Raw genomic sequence first — 16,741 nt, 5'->3', positions numbered from 1 at the left:
AACTTTTGGATTCCCCATTACATGGGGGAGAGTGCTATGGCTAAAAGCATTGGCTTCCGTGTCAGGCAGATCTAGTTTAGGTGGCCAAGCCATTGCCTAGGAATTGCAGGATCGTGGACAAATGACCCAACCTCTCTGAGCCTCAGTTTCCTCATCTGTGAAGTGAGGGTGATGATAGTACTTGCCTCAGAACGTCGTTGGGAGTGCAGCAGGTTGATGTACACATTCCTGAGAAGGGCCTGTGCCTTGCCTATGCCCACCCCACCCAGGCCAGGTCTGGGGAGGAGGTGGTGGTAGATAGATGGAGAATCTGAGCCCAGGTGAGCACCTCACGAAGCTCCACTAGAACTTCAAATTGCCAAGGAAAGTCCCAAAAGAGGTCAAGTGCATTGGACAGCCCCCTCGCCTAGTCTCCCACATCCCTGCCATGGCACAGGGCAGCAGCTAAATGATGGGCCTAAGAGCGGCTGAGCTTGAGCCTGACCTTGAGGGGCCACCCAGCCACAGTGGCCTGGGGGGATGGTCTCAGCTGGGGCGATCTGGTTTAGGTGGCCAAGCCATTGCCTATGAATTGTAAGACTGTGGACAAATGACCCAGCCTCTCTAAGCCTCAGTTTCCTCATCTGTAAAATGGGGGTGATGATAGCACTTGCCTGGAAGACCCAGCAGGTGTCACAGTAGCTGGGAGACCGCCAGGGACTGAGGATGTTCCTCCCATTCTCGCCCCAGACCAGACCTCTAGAACTCTGACCCAACGCCAGGGCACCCTGTATTCACTGGGATTTATTCTCAGGTAGAATATTCAAAGCGAGTATAAAGGTGTGCTGAAGTTCTCCTGAGCTTGAGCTGATAAGAAACCAGGCTGTAGCTGTTCTACATCCAATATCTTCCAAGGGGAATGGGCTCTTGAAATTGGAATGATTTTCATTCAGCAGCATAGACATCTCCTGCCCCTGACTCTGCCCCAGGACAGAAAGCATATGTAGGGTGCATCACACACCCTGTGCTCACCAGGCAGCGGGCTGGACACATCAGAAGCCCAGTGAGTGTGAATGCGGCTGTGGTCTTTGCCACCTGGCGCTGACATTTTGTGCCATTTGACCTGTTCCAGAAGCAGGAGACGCTCTTCCCTGGACCTGGAGGAAGAGTGCCCTTCTGTTGTGTGCCTCTGCCCAGAGCCGGCCCCACCCTTTGTTTACTCATTGTCCCTGCACTTTGTCCACCCAGCATCCAGCAGCTGGATACCTGGTGCCTCCAAATGCCAGGCTCTGCCACCTGCTGCAGTTCTGCACCCAAGTACTGAGCTGGAGGGTTCTCCAAAGGCTGTTTACATGGAGCCCTTCCTCTCCTTCCCCTCCCTGTTTCCTTTTCTTTCCTTCATTCCGTCTCCCTTTCTGCCTACTTATCTTTCCTTCCTTTCTTGTATCACTTCTCCCCACTCTTCCATTCTTCCAGATAGTGCTCGATCTCCTTTCTGTCTCTCGCTCTTGCGTCCCCTCTCCTTCCTTTTATTCTCTTCCCTCCCTCTGTCCTCCCCTAGTCACTTCCCTTCCCCACCCTCACCCGCTCCTGTCTCTTCTTTCCTCCCGTCCACACTCTTCTCTGTCTCACTCTTTCTCCATCTTCCTCTCTCAGAGGATCACCATTCCTCTCTCTCCTTGTCCTCCCGGTGCTCCTGTTTTCCTTCCTTCTTGTCTCCATTTATCCTTATCCCCTCCCTCTCTTCTTCCCACCCTCTCCCTTCTCTTTCCTTCTCTCTGTCCATCTCTTTCCATTCCCTCCCTTCCTTCCTTCTCTTCCCTCTCTTCCTCTCTCTCACATATTCTTTCTCACCTGCTCCTCTCTCTCTCTCCCAACCTTCTGTCTCTCCACTCTTTTTCCCCGTCTCTCTGTCTCTCACACGCTGTTTCTCTCCCCTCTTCCTTCCTCTCCTCTCTCTCTCCCTCCTGGGTAGTTCCAGAAACATACCCATATATGGCCTCCATGTCAAGGATCACAAATGATGATGTCACGTGGGGGTCAGCGCTGGAGGCTCAGCTCCAAGATGGTCTATGAAGTGAGAGTCTGTAATTGACGCATCGAGAGAGGAGCCCGAAGGCAGGACCGCTGTTTCCTAGTGCATTCTGCAAACAGGAAATCTGAGATTCATAACATCTTATAGTTTGGCTTGTCATCACTGGTCATGCGGTGGGCCCGAAATAAACTCCCTGCTTCAAAGGCAAGTTTTTCCGAGCTGCCTGACAGTGCAGCCAGGACGCAGAGAAAATGCAGGGGCATGTTCTGAATTAAGACACTCTCAAGAAAATCCTTTTATTACACCTGAGTTGTACCCTTGTTTCAGAGCCTAACAGGTAATGCATGCTTTCAACTCTCTTATACAGACCTTGAGAAAGATGATTTGGCTGGCCGGGGCTTACCGCTGCAGTACTTATCTGAAATCTCTTACAGTCAAACTACGCTCTTGCCTCTCCCTCTCTCTCCTTTTCGCTTGAGTTATAAAGCTCCTGGTGACTTTTCATCTTGGCTTTGGGGGACATGGAATCAGCAATTTGCATAGGCTTATCCATTCTTGGGGGGACTTTCGCTCAGAGTGTCGCTCTGCTGTGCACATCTAAACATGGCAATGCAGCAGGAGTTCTCGATGATGCTACTGTTGGTGCCATAGGCCTTAGGCACGATCTGCGTCAGACAAACGACTTTCAGAAATGCATTCAGGTCAGGCGAACAGATATTTTCATGCATGGGAAAGTCAAGTGAACATTTATGAAGTGTTTATATGTGCGTGGCATTGAGGAGGGAGGATAGCAACCAGGGTTGCCTGGGCTTTACCTGCAATGGGGCTCAGGAGAAGAGATCGACTCTTCAAACAAAAACATGCAAGACAGTGAAAAGACTGAGAATGTTATGCAAGACTTAACAAAACACTGAGAATGACCAGGACAAAGAATTCTTCCTCTGTGTGTGTGTGCGAGGGCAGAGGCACTGGACAGGTTCAAGCAGGAGATAGCCTTTGAGTAGGTTCTGGAAGGACGGGTGGACAGCATCAGGCAGAGGTGGGGAGGCATCTTCAGGTGGGGGACAGACGGGTGAGACGGGGCTGGGTGCCGGTGGAAAGGGTAGGGCGGCTGCCTGAAGGGCCGCAGAGGTAGGAAGTAGTGGGTGAAGCTGGGAGGGGAGCTGGAGGGCGATGATGCCAGGCGAGAAGACCGAACATTTTACTGACCGCTTTTGAGCAGAAGGAGCCCTGCTGGCACAGTGGTTAATAGCTTGGCTGCTAACCAGAAGGTCAGCAGTTCAAATCCACCAGCTGCTCCTTGGAAACCCTATGGGGAAGCTCTACTCTGTCCTATAGGGTCACTACAAGTTGGGATCGACGCGACGGCAACGGGTTTGGGTTTGGTTGGAGCAGAGGAGGGTGAGGTCCGGCTTTGGCTTCAGACAGCATCTCGGGAAACCCTGAGGAGAGTGAAGGACTAGGAGGCAGGCGGACCCTTCACGGGGTAAGGGTGAACGAGGAAGGCCTGACCAGGGCAGAGGCTCACTAAGGCCCCCGCCCCCTGACAGGATGGGCAAGCAGGAACTGAGGGGGCTCACAGCGGCCAAGGTAGGACGAGCTGGGCCTGCACATCAGCCGCAGCCCCGGACCTTTGCCAGCAGAGGCCAAGCAACCCTCAGCAGATACTCACTCCTTTCTGAAACACTCGGCGGGCCTGTTTACAACACAGCTGCCTGGCGGCACTGGCCGCTGCCCCCACCTGACACCACTGGGGTTTGCATCATCCATTCCACACAAACAGGCCAGGCATGGGTGCCTTGTGGGGCTGTACCCTCCTCCTCCTCCCTGGGCTGGGGACGTATCATGCATCCACAGTGACCTGACAATAATCACAATCAGTAGCAGTAAGCGTTCACTGAGCACGACCTACGAGCCTGGCGCCGGCGCCAAGGGCTGGGGCTGATTGCTCTCGTTGACTCTCCTCAAGGAACCAGGAGTACAGGTGATTGCTACTCCCGTTTTCCAGATGTGGAAACTGAGCTTCCGAGAGACTAAGGAGCCTGCTTGGGGCGGTAGAGAGAGGAGGTGCTGGAGGTGGGAATCAGCCCCTGGTCTCTTGGCCTCCATGCCTACATTCGTAGTGCTGGGCTTCCACCGGACAGGCAGTGGTAAACAGAACCACCTGCGCACCCGGGACAAATGTCCCTGGCACAGCCGAGGCATCATAAGGCGCCAGTATATTGTGGATGGGCTAAACCCAAGAGTCCTCCCGAAGGAGGCACCAAAATATCTCTGGGCCGCTGAGTGTCCTCCCATCTCTGGGTCAGGCTGCGGGGGGGTGGGAGGCGGCATCCCAGGACAGGTTCGTATCCTTGGCTCCTTTCTTCTGGAATAATCAATGGTCAGGAATATAAATGAGGTCTTTAAGACTCTGTGGTTGAGGGGAATGCACTGGGGAGGTGGTGGCATGCAAACGTGAATGGATTCCTCACCTGCCTGAGAGTTCAGAGACAGGGACATAGAGGAGAGGAGCAAGCAGACAGACGGGGAGGGTGGAGAGGAAAGGAAACATTTAAATAAAGGTGGGAGGGAAAAAAAGAAAACAGGCTCAGAGGGAGAGGAGCAAAAGAAGGGAGGAAGGTCCTACGTGAAGTTAGCGTGACCTGCGGTTGTTAGCTGTCTTTGAGTCCATTCTGACTCCAGGCTGTGACCTTTGGGAAGCAGATCACCAGGCCTGTCTTCTTCGGCACCTCTGGTTGGGTTTGAACCACCCACCTTTCAGCTAGTAGTCTCCACTTAACCGTTTGCACCCCCCAGGGACCCCTTGTTGTGATCTAGATGACAGGACTTCCAGGGAGCACTGGGGGCTGGATTTGGAGGGGGCTGTAGGAATCTTGGTGGCTCAGTGGTTAAGAGCTTGGCTGCTAACCAAAAGGTCAGCAGTTCAAATCCACCAGCTGCTGCTTGGAAACCCTATGGGGCAGTTCTGTTCTGTCCTACAGGGTCACTATGAGTCGGAATCGACTTGACAGCAATAGGTTTGGGTTTTTTGGGCCCAGGGGTGCACTCCCTGTCCCGCTCGAGACTTTCAGCTCTGCAGCCTGGGGCCAGAACTTTCAGAACCCCCTGTGTGTGTCCTGCCACCCAGGGACCAAGGAGTCCATGGCACAGACCAAGGCTGTGCTGCCGACAGGGCCGATGAGGGGCCGGGGCTGCAGCTGTTGGAGGCTGAGACCTTTTCAGAGAGCCCAGCCCCCACCCCCTCCCAGGCTGCTGGCACAGATGGCAGAGCCTGGCATCATGGAGCTGTGGGCAGAAACTGGGTCGGGGCCTGGGGTCCTGTGCCCCACTGAATCTGGCCTGGTCTCACTGATGGGTCTGGCTGCAGTGGGAGGGGGGCAGGGAGGCAGACAGGCTGCGGCGTGGGAGGGGGCTGGTTGCGGGGCTGAGGTGACGGTGATCCATGGGCCTGGGGAGTCAGTAGTTTTTGGACCCGAAGGGCTAAGACAGAAACTTGGCATTCATTGGTGATTTTTTTAGCTGGTGGTCATGGCACTGCCTCGGATGGTGGGCCTTCGAGCCCGTGCGGAATTTATGCTCCTCTTTGGAGCGGAATATTTTCCGCAAAAACCAGGAAAGAGATTTTTTTTCCTCGTTCTTCCTTGTTCCCTTTCTCCGTGTTTCTTTCTCTGTTTTTGGAGTGGCTTCCTCAAAGTCCCCGGTGGCACAAACGGTCTGTACTTGACCACTAACCTAAAGGTCAGCAGTGTGAACCCACCAAGAGGCACCACAGAAGAAAGGCCTGACGATTTGCTCCATAAAGATCACAGCCACTGAGAACCCTGCGGATCAGTTGTACTCGGCAACACATGGGGTAGCCTTGAGTGGGGATCAACTCAAGGGCAACTTAACTACTAACCGAAAGGTTGGTGATTCAAATCCACCCACAGACGCCGGGGAAGAAAGGCCCGGTGATCTGCTTCTGAAAGATCCCAGCCTTTGAAAACCCTGTGGAGCACAGTTCTACTCTGACACATGCGGGGTCGCCATGAGTCAGAACGGACTCAATGACAGCTGGTTTGGTTTTGGTTTTTCTTCAATGTGCACCAGTAAATAAACAAACCTGCAAGATTGTCATCAGGGTTTCAGAACACTCGAGAAAAAGAGCCGCACCCAGATTCAGGCCAGCTTGTGGCAACCAATTCCGTTTCAGAGCCTCAGTCTTCTCGTCCATACAATGGGCACAGAGTGCACAGTATAGACGGAACAGCACCATGTTTGGGCAGATTCAAATCCCTTGTTGTCACCTCCTACCTGGTGGCCTTGGGCCAATCCCACCCTCACTCAGGTCTCAGTTTTCCTTCCATAAAATGGGGGAAAGAGCCTTGCCTGCATGGTGGGCTTGGCTGAGGTCTTTGGCCCCGAGCAGGTCTCCTCGGTAACCTGCAGCAACTCTGGCTCAGCCTCAGAAGCCCCAAGACCCTGGCACCTGAGGGCAGCCAGGAGCCTCCAACCAGCATCAAAGGCAGAGCTGGGAGGGTCTTTGCAGAATCTTAGTGTCAGGACAAAAGACTCAAACTCCCAGCACCCTTGCCAAGGGCCCACCTGGGGCTTCGACCTTGTCCTCTCTCAAGGGACAAGAGCAAGGTGGCCTGGATTCTACCTGCCCCCAGGTCTGCTCACTCCTTAGCCAGAAAAAGACTTCCTCAGAGGCGAGGTTTAGGGTCACAGAGTAACTTGCCACTGCCCTAAATACAGTGTCAGAGGGTCTGATGAAGAGGAGACAGGCAGCCCTGGGCTCAGCATGCTCTGCTGCGTACTAACTGGGACTCAGTCTCTCCACCTGCACAATAGGAAGAATAATCCTCACAAACCACGGGGTATTGCTGAGAAAGTCAAATACTGCAGGGAGTGAAAGTGGTTAGGGAACAGTACAGGGGCCCACAAGCATCAGCTGTTTGTATAGTTTGGGTTTGAAAGTGTTCCCTGTAAATGCAGACAGGACTTTGGAAGGGGGAGAATACTTTAATGCCTGCCTTACAGACGTATACCCTCCAGTTGCAAGTGGCTTATGGGATTGCCCAGGACCCATCTGGAATCTGGGGGCATGGCAAATCAGAATAAGTTTCGACACAAGGAGTAGCTAAAGAGGGCATTGCAAGGAGTGGGGTTGAGGGCCCTGGAGGCCAAGGAACAGCTCAGGTTAATTTCCCACTTCCTCTGTGGCCCCAGGCATGTGATATTTGGGAGATCTTGAAACTTTTGGAATATAGATAGATATATGGATGGATGGATGGATGGATGGAGGGATGGATGGCTGGATGGCTGGCTGGCTGGATGGATGATGGCTGGCTGGCTGGCTGGCTGGATGATGGATGGATGGATGGATGGATGGATGAATGATGGATGGATGGATGGATACATGGAGTATACACACACATATACATATATACACACATATAGTCTTTTTGATTGAATATGTATATATATACGTATATGTGTGCACATGTATGTATACATATACACAGTGAAACCTGTGAGAGCCAGAACTGACTTGTTTTTCCAGATCTTGAGAGTTTTCTGCCTTTGACAGTGTGCAGTCTTATCACTTTTCTATGACCCTTTTTAGTGGAAAATATTTGAGTTTTCCTTCTCTGACACGTTTCCGCCTTACACACGTTCCAGCTTTCACAAGTTTAGCTCAGTCTTCAGTTTAACTCAGGCTTTTACTCAAAGCTTAAAAAACAGCTGGGGGCTGCTGTTAGTTGCATGGAATGAGAACAAGGGGTGACATCAGGAGACATGGCCTCTAGTCCCTGCCTTCTCACTTTCTCCCTGAGTGAGCCTCAGTTTCATCATCTGTAGAATGGGAACAATACCTTTATCACAATTTTATCACACAGCTCAAACAAAAATCGTATGTGGGGGCATACCCATGGTTATGATGCCTGTTGTAGCGGGCAGCAGGGATCTGAGAGGGGTGGGTGGGTCTGCAGCACGGGACGTTGCTCAGGAGCTAGATTGAACCATCATATTCCATTTCCTGCACCTGTAAGGTACATGTTAACCCAAACCGAAATCTTTAACGTAGCACTTAGTATGTGCTGACACCGTCAGATGACTCAGGTGTTCACTAAACATCCGCTAGGGGGCAGTGGTGGGTCCGTGGTAGAGTTCTCACCTTCCATGCAGTGCACTGGGTTCAATTCCCGGCCAATGCCCCTCGTGCACAGCCACCACCTGTCTGTTAGTGGAGACTTGCAGGTTGCTATGATGCTGAACAGGTTTCAGCAGAGCTTCCAGACTAAGACAAATTAGGAAGAAAGGCCTGGTGATCTATTTCCAAAAATCAGCCAGTGAAAACCCTGTGGATCACATTGATCCAGTCTGCAACTGATCACGGGGATGGTGCAGGACCAGGCAGTGTTTCGTTCCATTAGGCATGGGGTCACCATGAGTCAGGGGTGACTCGTGGCAACTAACAACGGCAACAAATATCCACTGCTGTCACTTGTAGGCCGTTACTCCATACAGAAATTCCAGCCAGGATTACATGTAGTGGAATGGAGTGGGCTGTGGGTCCTTCCAAAGTTCCCAGGACCGCAGCTCCATCCTGTGAGCAGGAAGGGAGGGGGAGGGCCCTGGGAGAGTCCTGGGAGAGTCCACCCAAAGGCTGGCTTAGAGATGGGGTGGAGTTCTCCCTCCTTCCTAAGCTCTGACCCCATTTCTGCTCCTGGGAAAACTTGAGCCAGATGTTTGCCAGGGACCCCCACAGGGCTGCCCAGCACAGCCTGGGGAGCTGACAGCTACGGCTGTACCTTCACCCACTGCTGTGGAGGGAAGGCCGGGCTTATTGACTGGCTTCAGTCTTCGCTCTTGCTCTTTCTAAGTGCGGGACAGTGTGCGTATGGGGGTCCACATCCCCCAGACTGAGCCTCCTGAAAACTGTAATAAGAACGAGCTCCAGAGGGCATCCTCCAGGCAGGGATGGGTCCAGGCTCCCTCGTCCACACTCTGGGGTCAGAGCAGAGGATCTCAGCTTCTTGGGGGCTACAGAACAACACCGGCAAACCTTTCCGAGCCACTTGCTGCACGCCAGGGGCTGTTTTCCACACTTCATGCACATTAAAACCCAGCTGCCATCGAGCTGACTCCAACTCTTGGCGATCCACGTGTGCCAGAGTGCAGCTGTGCTCCAGAGGGTTTTCGATGGTAGATTTTTCAGAATTAGAAGGCCAGGCCTTTCTTCTAAGGTGCTTCTGGGGAGGCCTGAACCACCAACCTTTTGGTTAGTGGCCGAGTGTGTTAACTAACCATTTAAACCACCCAGGAGTCAAGGTTTGGGGTATGGCAAAGAAGGTAAGACAGGAGCTCCTGGAGGCCCCAGGGGTGGCCCCACCTGCTCCAGGTGGGCCTTGGCTTGGTCAGCCCTTGAACACTGCTCCCTCTGAAGGCCCCTGGCTCAGCAGGGTAGGCCCACAAGACTGCTGCTGTCCCTGGGAAAGGGTTATTTTTTCACCTGAGTCAGCTTCCCCAAGGTCCCTTGGGGCTGCTGGCCTCCCTCCAGGACTCAGGTCCATAAGGCAGCCCTGCCCCAGGCAGAGGCCTCAGAAATCAATGTAGGCAGCCCGAAGGTGAGGGAAAACTGAGGCCCAGAGAGGGGCATAGCCTCACTCCAACCTCCATGAAATAGGTACTCTTTCACCACTCTGTCTTGTTGCTGTTGTCGGGTGCTGTCAAGTTGATTCCAACTCATAGCGACCGAGTGTACAACAGAGCGAGACACTGCCCGGCCCCGCGCCATCCTCACAGTCATTGCCATGTCTGAGCCCATTGTGGCAGCCACTGTGTCCATCCATTTCGTGGAGGGTCTTCCTCTTTTTCGTTGACACTCTAGTTTACCAAGCATGATGTCCTTCTCCAGGGACGGGTCCCTACAGATAACATCACCCTACAGATGGAGAAATGGAGATTCTGAGAGGTCACACAGCTAGTAACTGGCAAAGCTGTGATGGAGCCCAGTCACACTAACACCGCCAGCTGCTTTATCCCAGCCACTACCCCCACGAGATGCCCCTACGGACCCCCGGCAAATGTCAATAGCCTGTCATCTCCTCTCTTGAAGCAGCCTTGCATCCCGTTCTTGCTAGCGGCCAGGCCCAGAGCTAGGCCTGCACATGCTTGAGCCCTTTGGATTCTGCCCCCAACCCATAATAATGGTAGCACTACTTACTCCATTTTGCACAGCAGGAGACTAAAGATGGGTAACCACCCAGAACCCTCACAGGCTCAGAGGACTCAGGGGAAAGCAAGAGACGTCTCGGTCCACAGGGAGTGGGGGATCCCTTCAAGGTCAGCCCCCCCTTCTGCGTGTGCCCTCCTCTCAGTGGGCTGAGAGCCTAGTAGGTGCCCAACGCACAGGTGCAGGCCAGCAGACACAGGGGCCAATGGGCAGCTGGCTACAGTAGGGCGAGAATAGGCAACACAGCCTTCCCCTCAGCACCCACATGCGTGCCAGCTACTGGGGCAATGTTTCTGGAATTCCCAGAAGGTTGGAAGATCGGAGTTCAAATCCCAACCTGCAACTTTCCAGCAGTCTGTCCTCATGCGGGCCCTTCCCCTTCCCTCCCTGAATCTTAATTTTCTCATCTGTACCATGGAAGCAATAATGTAGCTACATAAAGTTCCTTTTGGAAGACAGCTGGGGTGTAGAAGGGGCCCTGGGGGCGCAGTGGTTAAGAGTTACAGCTGCTAACCAAAAAGGTCGGCCATTCAAATCCACCAGGCGCTCCTTGGAAACCCTATGGGGGCAGTTCTACTCTGTCCCATAGGGTCACTATGAGTGGGAATCGACTTGACGGCAATGGGGTTGATTTGTTTTTAGGGTGTAGAAGACTTAAAATGTTAATTCAGTGGACAGGATTTGTACCCCTCATGGCTGTTGGGAGGGTGATTACACAAAGGAGCTGACAATGTCAACATGGCTCGGCCGACGGCTGACCTGCGCGGGGGTTCGGTGAGAGGCTGGTGAGTCTGGAATTAGCTGCAGGAGATCCATGATTCCAGGCGACTATTCCTGGCTGCTTTTGCCTTCTCTAAGGTGTGTGGCCAGGGAAGGGACCCGTGACCAGGTCCTATGGACAAGCCTCCGACAGGCCCACCTCAGATGGCAGAGCCAGCAGCTGGAGGTGAGAGGCTGGAGGGGTCCCCATTAGATAATTGCTCTGCCCCTTATGAGCTGCCTACACATGCCCCACCAGTTATCCAATATAAGATGGATTGTCTCCTTCCCATTTTTGCTGATAAGAGAACTGAGGTTCAGGAAGGGGAAGCGCCTTGCCCAAGGTCTCATAGCTAGGAAGCTACAGAATTGGCACTAGACCTAGGGCTCCTGACATCCAGGATCATTTATAGTGCTTTGTAGAGCAATCCTTCTAGAATACCTCTTAGGGCTGTGCTAGGGATTAAACCAAACAATTTCTGTATAGGGCCCAGCACAGGTCCCGCCCTCAGCCTCCTTCGGGTGTCCCACCTCTCAGCCCTCCCCCTGCCATCTATGTCCTACCCCTTGTCCCCCATCTCCTCATGTCTGTTCCACTTCTCAGTCTTCCCCCCACCTCCTACAGGTGTTCCACCCCACTCCCCCACCCCCCATGAATGTCCCACTTCTCGTCCCCATTTCCCCATGCGTATTCTATCTCCCACGAGTGTCTCACCCCACACCACCCCTCACCTCTCATGGTGTCCCACCTCCCCCTCTGGCTCGTCTTTCTCCAAAGCAGTGATTCCTAACCACCCGGGAAGCTCTCAGAATAAGTTTGATACCTAGGCTACACCCCCAGGGATTCTGATTTAATTGGTCTGAGATGAGACCCAGGCACTGATACTTTTTAAAACAGATTTTATATATTTTTTATTTTAAGTAGATATGTTACTACTTAAAATCCTGTGCAAGGATGACATGCAAATTCATGAAGCATTCCATATTTTTTTTGGAGCCCTGGTGGCACAGTGGTTAAGAGCTCAGCTGCTAACCAAAAGGTCAGCAGTTCAAATCCACCAGCCGCTCCTTGGAAACCCCAGGGGGCAGTTCTACTCTGTCCTCGAGGGTTGCTATGAGTTGGAATCGACTCGATGGCAATGGATTTGGTTTTGGTATGTTACTGTAGTATAACATACTCACAGAGAAGTGTACAGATTCAAAGTGGACAGCTCCAGGCATCCTCACGAAGGGCTCCTCACCTGAGGAACCCCTTTGATCAAGAAATACAACACTCCTGGCTCCCCAGAAGCCTCCTGTGGCCCCTCCCAGTGAGTAACCCCCCAACAGTACCCCCTATTCTGACTTCTGCCACCACAGATCAGTTTTTTTTCTTTTCTTTTTTTTTATTGTTGTAGTCTAAGTTAGTAGTCAAGTTAGTCTCCCATACAAAATTTTATACATACATTGTTATGTGACCCTAATTGCTCACCCCATTCTGCGACAGCACACTCCTCCTTTCAGTCCCTGATTCCCCATGTCTAGTCAACCAGCTCCTAACCCTCTCTGCCTTCCCTTCTCACCTCTGGACAGAAGCTGTGCTTTTGGTCTCTTGTATCTACTTGACTAAGAGGCACACTCTTCACGAGTATCACTTTATGTCCCACAGTCCAGTCCAATCCGTCTGAAGAGCTGGCCTCGAAAACTGTTTTAGTTCTGGGCTGATAGAGAATCCAGGAGCCATGCTTTCTGGGGTACCTCCAGTCTCAGACCATTAAGTCTGGTCTTCTTGCTAGAATTTGAGTTCTGCACCCCATCTTTCTGCTGGTCCATCAGGGACTCTCTGTTGTGTTCCCTGTCAGGGCGGTCATTGGTGGTAGCCAGGCACCATCTGGTTCTTCTGGTCTCAGGCTGATGAAGTCTCTGGTTTATGTGGCCCTTTCTGTCTCTTGGGCTACTACTTTCCTTGTGTCTTTGGTGTTCTTCATTCTCCTTTACTCCAGGTGGTTGGGACCAACTGATGCATCTTAGATGGCTGCTTGCAAGCTTTTAAGACCTCAGACGCCACTCACCAAAGTAGGATGAAGAACATTTTCTTAATAAGCTATGTTATGCCAATTGACCTAGATGTCCCCTGAAAGCACAGTCCCCAGACCCCTACCCCTGCTACTCTGTCTCTCAAAGTGTTTGACTGTATTCAGGAAACTTCTTAGCTTTGGTTTAGTCCAGTTGTGCTGACTTCGCCTGCAGTGTGTGCTGTCCTTCCCTTTGCCTAAGATGATTCTTATCTACTAACTAGTTAGTAAATAACCCTCACCCTCCCTCCCCACCCTCGTAACCACCAAAGAATGTTTTCTTCTATGTTGAAACCTTTTCTTGAGTACCACAGATCAGTTTTGCCTGTTATTTTTTTTATTGTTGTAAAAATATACATAACACATTTGCCAATTTAATGTTTTTCACATGTACAATTTAGTGACATCTATTACATTAACAACATTGTACAACCACCGCCAATATCCAAAGCGAAATATTCCATCACCATAAACAGAAACGGACTGCTTCCTAAACAATGACTCCCCCTTTCCCCTCCTTCCCGCCCTTGGTAACCAGTGATAAGCTTTGGACTCTATACCTTTGCCTATTCTAGCTATTTCATATAATTAAGATCATACAATATTTGTCCTTTTGTGATTGACTTATTTCACTCATCATAATGTTTTCAAAAGGTGCATTTATGTTGTAGTATACATCAGGACTTCATTTCTCTTTATGGTTGCCTGTTCTAGAACATTATATAAACTGAATCATGTATCAAACAAACTCGTTGCTGTCGAGTTGATTCCGACTCATAGCAACCCTATAGGACAGAGCAGAACTTCCTCATAGGGTTTCCAAGGAGCAGCTGGTGGATTTGAACTGCTGACCTTTTTGGTTAGAAGCCCAGCGCTTAACCACTGCACCACCAGGGTTCCGAATCATGTATATATGTTCTCTATTATCTGGCTTCTTTTGCTCAATATTGTTTGTGAGATTCATCCTGCTGGTGTGTGTAGGCAGAGTTTGTTCATTTCGTTGGTACATGCTATCCACCCCAGGCACATACCACAATGTATTCATTCATTCCACTGGGCATTCAAATGGACATTCCGGTGGTTTCCAGCTGTGCTTATTATGACTAGCGCTGCTACGAACATTCTTGTTCTTGTCTTTTGGTACACATTTGTCTTGGGCATATAGCCAGGAGTGGAATTTCTAGGTCATAGGGCTTGTGTATTTCCACGTTAGCAAATATCATCAATTTTCCAAAGTGGTTTTACCAATTTTACACTCCCACCAGCAGTGGTGAGAATTCTGGTCTCTCCACATCCTCCCCAACACTAGGTATTTTCCATCTTTCATTTGAGCCATCTGGAGGGTATAGAGGTATTGCACTGGTGTTTTCATTTGAATTTTCCCAAACACTAATGAAGTTAAGCACTTTTGTACTTGTGTTTCGGCCATTCGGAGGCCCTCTTTGTGAAGTGCCTGGTCTAGTCCTTTGGGTATCAGTTAACCAAAGAATGCTGCATTAAAACAGGTACCCTGAATAAGCATTGATTTTCGTGCTCAGGTTGATTGTAGACCGATTGCTGACTGGCTGGTCCGGGCTAGCCCTGGCTGGGACACTCACCTCCAGGCGGCAGGCCCTGCTGGGCTAGGCTCCTTCACACAGGCTGGGCTCAAGTTTCTCCACATGTGTTCACTCTGGGGCCCAGGCTGAAGGGGCAGTGACTCCAGAAGTGGAAACTCCTCTCTTGGCGATGGCAGAAGAGCGAGAGCGAGTCCCATCACACAAGCCCATGTCAAGTTCAGCCTGCACCATGTCCACCAACATCCACTGGCCAGAGGGAGTCACATGGCCAATCCCAACACCAGTGGGGAGGAAGGCGATAGGATGCCTTCAGGGGGTGGGGGTGGGGAGTGGGGTGAATATTTGTTGAACTAACTGAATTACAGCACTGTATTTTGGAGTACTTATAAAAGACTTCACATGACAGAACCACTGACCTGCAGTCACACTGCACACCAGTCAGTCAAAGCGAAAATGAGGATTGGTTGGCTTTACTTCCTTTCCTAAAAGTAGTCAACTCAGCCAAAGTCCATTTCTCCCTTCAGGCATTTTTTTTTAGAAGAAAGTCCCTGGAATTAACATGGCAAATTATTTTCATAACTGATTTTGCCATCTCAAGGGGTGGGCCTGTCTAATTCATCTCTAGTATTCTCAGCCCCAGCATAATGTAGAGAAATGGAGAAACACCACGATAGGGTGGTGTAGGGTGACTGGAAGAAAAGAATGCAAATATTGCTGTGTAAACTCCAAGAGGGCGGGGTTTTTATGTGTTGGTATCATTGTTGTGTTCCCAGTGCTTAGAAGAGTGCCTGACACAGAATAGGTGCTCAACAAATAATTATTCAGTTAACAGATGTATGCACAGGTGAATACATAGGTGGCTGTCGGGAGTGGAAAGATGAGGGGGTGGATGGTTGGTTGAATGAATAGTGAATGGATGAGAGGATGAATATACGGAAGGGTGCATGTGTGGAGAGATGGATGGATGAGAGGATGGACAGATAGATGGACAAGCGGAGGTTGGAAGGTTGGATGGTTGGATAGATGGATGAATTGGTAGGAGGATGGATAGATGGATGGAAGGCTGGACGGGCAGATGGAGAGGGTGGTTAGACTGGTGAGTGGGTTGGTGAGTAGATGAGTAAATGGATGGATAGTCAGTGGGTAGATGGATGGACAGATAGATCAATGGGTGGGTGGTTGGGTGGATCATATGACCAAATGAATGAATGAAAGAATGAATGTGTGATTGCTAAACATACAAAACCATTACCGACAAGGATGGTTTCGATCTCCTCGCAGGGTTTTCTGATTTGCTGCTTCCTCCTCCCACTGAGTGTCTCTTCTGGAGGCCAGGGTGGGAGGTAGAAGAGGATGGCCATGGAGATCAGTGCCCAGAGTAGACAGCGTGCCATTGGGCAAGAGGAGTACAACCTGTACAGCAGCCTGGGCGAGGATGAGCTGGTCCAGATGGCCATCGAGCAGAGCCTGGCTGACAAGACAAGGGGCGCCACCACTACTGAGGCTGCCGTGTCTGCTCGTGCTAACTGCCCACCCGCCCATTTCTACCCGTGGACCAGGTGAGCAAGGGGACCAACGAGGGGAACAGGGCCTCAGGTCTTTGCCATCTGGGGCATCCATAAGTTGCAGATCCCAACCACTGTTAATCCAAAACTAAGTTATCCCAGTGTCTAGGATGCACCTAAGCGCCTTCATGTTTACATTTATTATCTAACTTTATTGAGCTCTGACTATGCCAAGTGCTGTTAGGCGCTGTGCACATCTTGCCTCATTTAATCCTCTTAAGGACCCTCGAGGCAAGCCCTGTGCTATATTCTCATTTCACAGATGAGGAAACTGAAGCTCAAAGAGGCTAAGCAACTTGTCTGAGATCACACAGCTAGTAGGCAGTGTTGCAGAGATTGGAACCATCTGGCTCCAAAGGCCATGCGCTCGCCTTGCACCACTGGTTTTATGTTGGAATGAGGTGGGACTGATGTTTTGAGTCCTACCAGCGCTTCCAACCCTATCCACGCAGTCTCCCTGGGAAAACGTGCCTGGGAAACAAAGCACATCTGCCGGGCAAAGCCATCCTGCCCCTGGCCAGGCTCCCCTGTCTTAACACCCCCCTCATCATCCCACTCCCAGGACT

The 16,741-nt window shown here is 51.2% G+C and overlaps 1 protein-coding gene across 1 annotated transcript in view; it reads left to right on the top strand.

Annotated features, from left to right (window-relative positions):
• Positions 1–15,892: 15,892 nt before the first annotated feature.
• ASB2 (ankyrin repeat and SOCS box containing 2) overlaps positions 15,893–16,741 on the top strand; it is a 33,232-nt gene continuing 32,383 nt past the window's right edge. Inside the window, exon 1 of the mRNA XM_004376693.2 lies at positions 15,893–16,169. Coding sequence (XP_004376750.1) covers positions 15,964–16,169 — 206 coding nt within the window. The 5' untranslated portion in view covers positions 15,893–15,963. The remainder of the gene's footprint in view (positions 16,170–16,741) is intronic.

This window comes from Trichechus manatus, unplaced genomic scaffold (genome assembly GCF_000243295.1).
Source record: "Trichechus manatus latirostris isolate Lorelei unplaced genomic scaffold, TriManLat1.0 scaffold00045, whole genome shotgun sequence".
Taxonomy (NCBI): Eukaryota; Metazoa; Chordata; class Mammalia; order Sirenia; family Trichechidae; genus Trichechus; species Trichechus manatus.
The sequence above is the reverse complement of the archived record's forward strand: the minus strand, read 5'-3'. Positions and strand labels throughout refer to the sequence as shown.